General features: G+C 50.7%; 1 protein-coding gene across 1 annotated transcript; it reads right to left on the reverse strand.

Annotated features, from left to right (window-relative positions):
* Positions 1-2,050: 2,050 nt before the first annotated feature.
* LOC124722233 (toll-like receptor 6) lies at positions 2,051-5,674 on the reverse strand (the record flags this gene model as incomplete). Its single annotated transcript, XM_047247425.1, has 1 exon — positions 2,051-5,674. A coding segment is annotated over exon 1 (3,624 nt), but the record flags the coding sequence as incomplete, so codon positions are not given.
* Positions 5,675-6,061: the final 387 nt, after the last annotated feature.

The following is a 6,061-nucleotide window of genomic DNA, read 5'->3' on the forward strand; positions in this document are numbered from 1 at the left end:
TAGCAGCTTCAGCAAAAAGAAGGAGAAGCGAGTACAACATAAGTATCGCATATAATATTGTCTGTGAATCATTAATAATTAAAACATTGTTTTCCGCATGTTTAATCGGTTGGTTGCTTATGCTCTCACCATCATCCGACACGTAAGATGAATGCCAGCATGGGACTCAAAATCGTAGGAAAAAATAAAGGATATTAAACTCACTGGAGAAAAAAATACTCCCAAAACTTTTATCAGGAACTTCTATATACCAGATTTTCATCTTTCTCCGTGAGACACCGATGACACCACAAATTTCCAAAAAAAAATCGTGAGCTACGGAGTAAATTTGGTGCCTGGAGGTTAATTATTTATTCGGTGTTACATAAACGTTAAACGTAGAGGACCTGCAAGACGATACTCACCTACGAGAAGGGCTGCGTGAAGAGTAGAGGATCTACTCGGAACCCAAATAGGATAATTTGCAGGAACAACCAAATACCTAATATAAACTGGCTGGACTGGCTTTAACCAGTGTAACTGTAATTATGAATCCTGAAATAAACACTCTTGTCATCGCACTTAGGAACAAGCTTTACCTTTGTCACCCAGTCTTTACCCTTTTATGCGGGAAAACCATACAGGCACATACAAATTACTCAGTTTCAGAAGATGGGAGTATTATGCTGCAAACACTCGCTGATAATACAATGTATGGAGTTCTCTGAAGTCTTACAGTGACATTTAACTGTCGAAGTTCGCCACACTCAGAATCTGATAAAAACAGTTGGTTGAAATATGTGGAAGGCTTATCTGTAAGCTTAATTACAGATGTTATCACATATCTTCGTCATGAGTAACTTATTGAATATTAATTACCTGTTCTCACTAGTACTAATTCGTCAGAAATAGGATCACGTAAATTTTGAGTCATACTTAAGTAACGAGACACTCTCGTTACAATTGGCACTTATTTGGGTCCCGTACAAAGAGATTTACTAGTACATCAACAATTCATTCGAACTCTGAATCAGATACGTACTTGTACGAACTCATAGACATCAGTGGCATCATTTGGTACCCATGATCAGGAATCAGGAATGATAATACTCAGTCCATGTGCGTGCGTGAACGAGTAACGTTTATATGCATGACGATGATAAAAATGGTAGGAGATAACAGCGAAATGTAGAAGAGGAAGGGCAGTGGGAAAGCATAATGAAGTTCTCGAATTGCAAAATTCCTAATCGATTAGAGTCTGAAATACACGACTAAAAAACGAGTGAACGAGTGGTTTGACTAAATAATAAAAGGAAAAATAACAAAACTTCGTTGTACAGATACAAAAGACGTTATTTTAAATCTTAGATTATCTTCAGTTCAGACTGTACGACGAACAAACTAATCGACGAAAGTTCACATCTCATTTCTTGGCGTATAAACAGATCTCTGAATTTTCGTGCTTATTGACAGTTTTACTAGCCAGGAAATGACTGATGATCCAATGTTCGCAAGTTTACTCGCCGTCTATGTCAGATTGACGAATGTCTAAAAGCAAAATTAATGTTTTCAGGTCAGCGAGACAAAGTTGAATTTTGTTATTATTACTGTTATTAAAATTTCGATATATTGCCCAAAGATCTGACGTGGAGCAGCATTCTTCACATGTTGATTTCAGAACAATATAGATATACAACAAGGAATTGTTACGTGCCGGACCATACAGTTGATGTACACGACTTTTTCTCTCACCCTAAAATGACAGTGTTGTGACAATAACGGCATCAGGCTACACACATTTTCGTACGAATGCTAAATCTATGACTGGTAAGGACAGTCTGTGGGTTCCAAGTACGGGAAAATTGCCAGGGAAGGGAAACATACGAAAAGAAGGGAATAAAAGTTTCGGTAAATGGTAGATCGGTAAATGGCTAGGTGCAGATGAAGCGTAGTGGCAGAAAGGAGAATGGACGTACCTGCGGCGGAATATGCGCTACGCCCACAGCGGCTGTGGCTGCGGGGCGTCCCGGGGGAAGCGTGCCGGCGGCGGCTGGCGCGCCCTGGCGCTTCCGCGGCCGCGCGCGCCCTTCTTGGCGTCGGGCATGGCGAGGCGCAGCTTCTGCCAGAACAACCGGTCTCCCCACTCCACGACGGTGGCCGTCTTCAGATAGAGCCGCAGGTCGGGGTCCAGGTCGCGCTGCGACACGTCGCCCAGCGAGACCACCACCAGGCGGCGGCGGCGCTCCTTCAGCACCTGGTGCAGCGCCGACTTGAACTCGAAGCGGCACCACTCGGACTGTACGAAGTTCTTGGAGAGGACGACGACGGTGCGCCGCGACGATTCGACCGCCTCGACGACGGTATCGGCGATGTAGGCGCTGACGTTGAAGTCGCGGTAGTGCAGGCACAGCCGGAACGGGGGGTCGCCCTGCTCGAGGCCCGGCGCCAGCACCTGGCTGACGAAGGCGTCGTCTTTGACGCTGTAGCTGACGTAGGCGTCGAAGAGGCGGTCGGCGTGGTCCTCGTGGAAGGAGGCGGTTGCCTCGTAGCAGTTACGGAAGCGGCAGCGCGACGTGGCCCAGGCGCGCAGCTGGCGGCGGTAGTAGAGAGCGGCGGAGAGCGCGGCCACGGCTGCGAGCAGGCCGGCGAGCGCGAGCAGCGACAGAGGCAGGTAGTCGTGCACGTCGCGCCGGCCCACCGCCTTCGTCACGCTGGCCACCAGCGCGGCGCACGTGGCCGCGTCCAGCTGCGCCACGGCCGGCCCCAGCGCGCACACCACGGCCGACGCGCCCTCCACCTTGCCGTAGTTGGCGCGCAGCCAGCTGCGGAACTGCCGCGTGTACTCGCAGTCGCACGACCACGGGTTCCCCGCCAGCCCGATCTCCACCAGGTACGGGTTCTGCGACAGCACCCACACCTCGAATCTAGTCAGCTGGTTCCCGTCCAGGCGCAGCACTTGCAGCTGTTTCATGCGCACGAAGGTTCGGTTGTTGATCCTGCGGAGTTCGTTGTCCTGTAGGTACAATTCGTGCAGGTTCTCCAGTTTGTCCAGTTCGAAACCTTGCAGCTCCCTCAACCGATTTTTTTCTAGGTGTAAAATACTCAATTGCCACAGACCGCTGAACGTGTTGTTATATATGGCCTCTATGTTCGAATTATTAGCGTACAGAATCTTCAGATTTTTTCTTCCGATGAAAGAGTGGCTGGATATTTCTCCGAAATTATTCCCGTCTATGTAGACCTCTGTGGCGTCCATCGGGATGTTAACCGGCATTTCGGTGTAGTCTGCATTCGTACAGTCGACGATGTTAGCGGCCCAAGACTCGTCGTGGTAACAGGTACAATTTGGCGGGCACGTCATCTCGCAGTCGCACGCGTCGAAGTCGCAACAGTGGCACAGGGCGAAGCAGTGAGTCTTGTACGTACACAGAAACTGTGACGGCTCGGCTTCCACCAGTGGTATGTAAGTACGGTGACGATTGTAGATGAGCTTGCAGTATATGCTCTCCAGATCCTTGACGTGCGGGTGCTGGCGCAAATGATCGAGGCTGTTGATTCGCTGGAGCCACTCCATGTCGCAGTCGCATTGGAACGGGTTTCCCCCTATGTAGAAGCTAGGCAGCGGCTTACTGTCTTCTATCGGTGACAGAAGCATAGCGTTCAGTTCCATCGTCACAATCTGATTTGCGTACAAGTCTACCCTCGTGAGGTTAACCTTCTTTAAGAAAGTGTGTGGCTCGACAGTGTGTATCAGGTTATCGTTTAGAAATAACAACTCGACACTGTCTGGAATCGAAGCTTCAGAGATGTGCGTTAGTTTGTTGAAGCTGACGTCCAGCGTCTGTATTCGTAACCTTTCTTCCAGTCTGTAGTGGTTGCCGAGTTCTTCTATGTTGTTTTTGTGCATGTCGAGCCACTGTAAGCTCATTGGGACGAGAGCGTAATCGAACCAGCTTAAATTGTTGTCAGATATATTCAGCCACAGCAGACTGTGCACATTTACGAAGAGGCCGTTAATATCTGTCAGCAAGTTGGCATCTAGCCTAATGGCCTGCAAATTTTTGCTGTCATCAAATGCACCCTGTTCGACATGTTGTATTTTGTTTCGCGCTAGATTGAGTATCTGCAAGGACGGGAGTTCGTCAAAAACGTTTTTACTTATATTCGTGAGATGGTTTCCTATGAGCCGTAAGCCGTACAGATTATTCATCCCAGAAAATCCCGGATCGTCCAAGTCTTTAATGAGATTCTCCCCTAAATCTACAGTTCGTAAGAGACGCATCTCGTGCAAGGCCTTTGGAACAGATGTGAGCGCGTTGCCGTTCAGATTCAGATCTTGCAAGCTGCTACAATTACGAAATGCCTCAGGGTGTATATCTTTAAGATGGTTGTTGTCGATAGAGAGAAGGCTCAACACAAACAATCCGTTAAGTGCATATGCATCCAGCTGACTGATTTTGTTGTGAGAAAGTGACAAAGTATGTAGGTTGTTCATAGGAGAAAATGTGTCCGCAGGTATAGCTTCCAGTTCATTGTGGTTCAGGTTAAGTATCTGTAGGGTGTACAGATCACGGAAAAAAGACGGATCTAGCTTTGATATCCGATTATGCGACAGGTTTAGGAGAACAAGTCGTATCAGTCCAGAAAATGTTTCACTGTTGATCCAAGCACTAGTTAGTTCGTTGCTGGAAAGATCTAAAAGAAGCAGGTGGCCAAGGTTAGTGAAGAGTTTCGGAGCAAGCACACTAATGGAATTATTCTGAAGATGTATTTCTTTTATTACTGACGAACAGTCGAGGAAGAGCTCAGGGGGAAGTGCAACTACTCCATTATTAGAAAGGTCAAATACCTGCAGCGATTTGAGTCCTCCGAGCGCTTTGTCGGCAACGGTAGTGATGGAGTTGTCGTGGAGAAGTAGAGCTCGTAAACGCCGGAGGGTGCTGAAGCCGTTCGGTGGCATCAACACGAACTGATTAAATGATGCGTCCAGCACTTGGATATCGAGTCCACACGGCGGTTCCTTGGGGACCTGTTGGGCGGTCTCCGGCGCCTGTTCGTCTGGAGAACTCATTAACGGTTGGGGTACGGCCACCCTTTCGCGAAAGCCCATCTCAGTTATGTCCTGCAGACGGTTCCAGCTGACGTTTAGCGTGACCAACGTTGTCAACGGACAGAAGATGCCGTCGGGGAAGGACCAGATGTTGTTGAAGCTGAGATCGAGTCTCTCGAGCTGCGGCACGGGGTCGAAGCTTCGCGGCGACATCTCGAGGCTGAAGGCGGGCCAGTCGGAGTTGTGCGTGCGGACGGTGAGGTTGCGCAGGTCGCGGAGGCCGGCGAGGGCCGCCGAGGGCCACTTGGCCAGCTTGCAGTAGTCGACGGCCAGCTCGCGCAACCGCGACAGGTGCGCCAGCCCGCGCTCCTCGACAGAGCTGCGCCACCGCACCGACGCGTCGCACTCCACGTGCAGCGACGTCGTGTGTTCGGCCGGGATCACGCTGAAGTTAGTCGTGTCGAACTCGCTGTTGACGGTGCGCAGCTTGCACGTGAGGGCCACGTCGGCCGAGTCGCGCAGCCGCTGCCACTTGCAGTCGTCGGGCGCCTCGTAGCGCAGCGGGGGTGGCGGCGGCGCCTGCTCGGCCACAACCACACCCACGGCCAGCAGCGCCAGACTGACGGCCACCGGAGACGGTGCCATTGCCCTGCGGCCGCAGCTTCACCACAATTCACCTCAGCCGCCCGTGCATGACCGCCCACTCAGCCACGCACGTCTCCAGCCGCGTGCCGGCATTTTCGCACAGTCGATAAACAGCGTCTTCCTTCGCTCGTTCTTACGAAATAGCCTCCAGAATTCCTGAATCTTCTTATTGGACAGCTATCTTCTGCAGACGGCAGCCTCTTGCTCGCAGTCAGACCGCCGAGGACGCGACTCGATCGCGTCCTCCCATTACGCGGCGGCACGGCGCTCGGGTGCACGACGGAGAGATAGCGCGAGGAGCAAGATGTATACCCCACACGTCTGCCGCCTTCGGCTCGCGAGCCGAAACTGATGCTGCTGCGTGTCAGGCTACTGCGGGTTCTCGCC

The sequence above is a fragment of the Schistocerca piceifrons genome, chromosome X (genome assembly GCF_021461385.2).
Source record: "Schistocerca piceifrons isolate TAMUIC-IGC-003096 chromosome X, iqSchPice1.1, whole genome shotgun sequence".
NCBI classification, from domain to species: Eukaryota; Metazoa; Arthropoda; class Insecta; order Orthoptera; family Acrididae; genus Schistocerca; species Schistocerca piceifrons.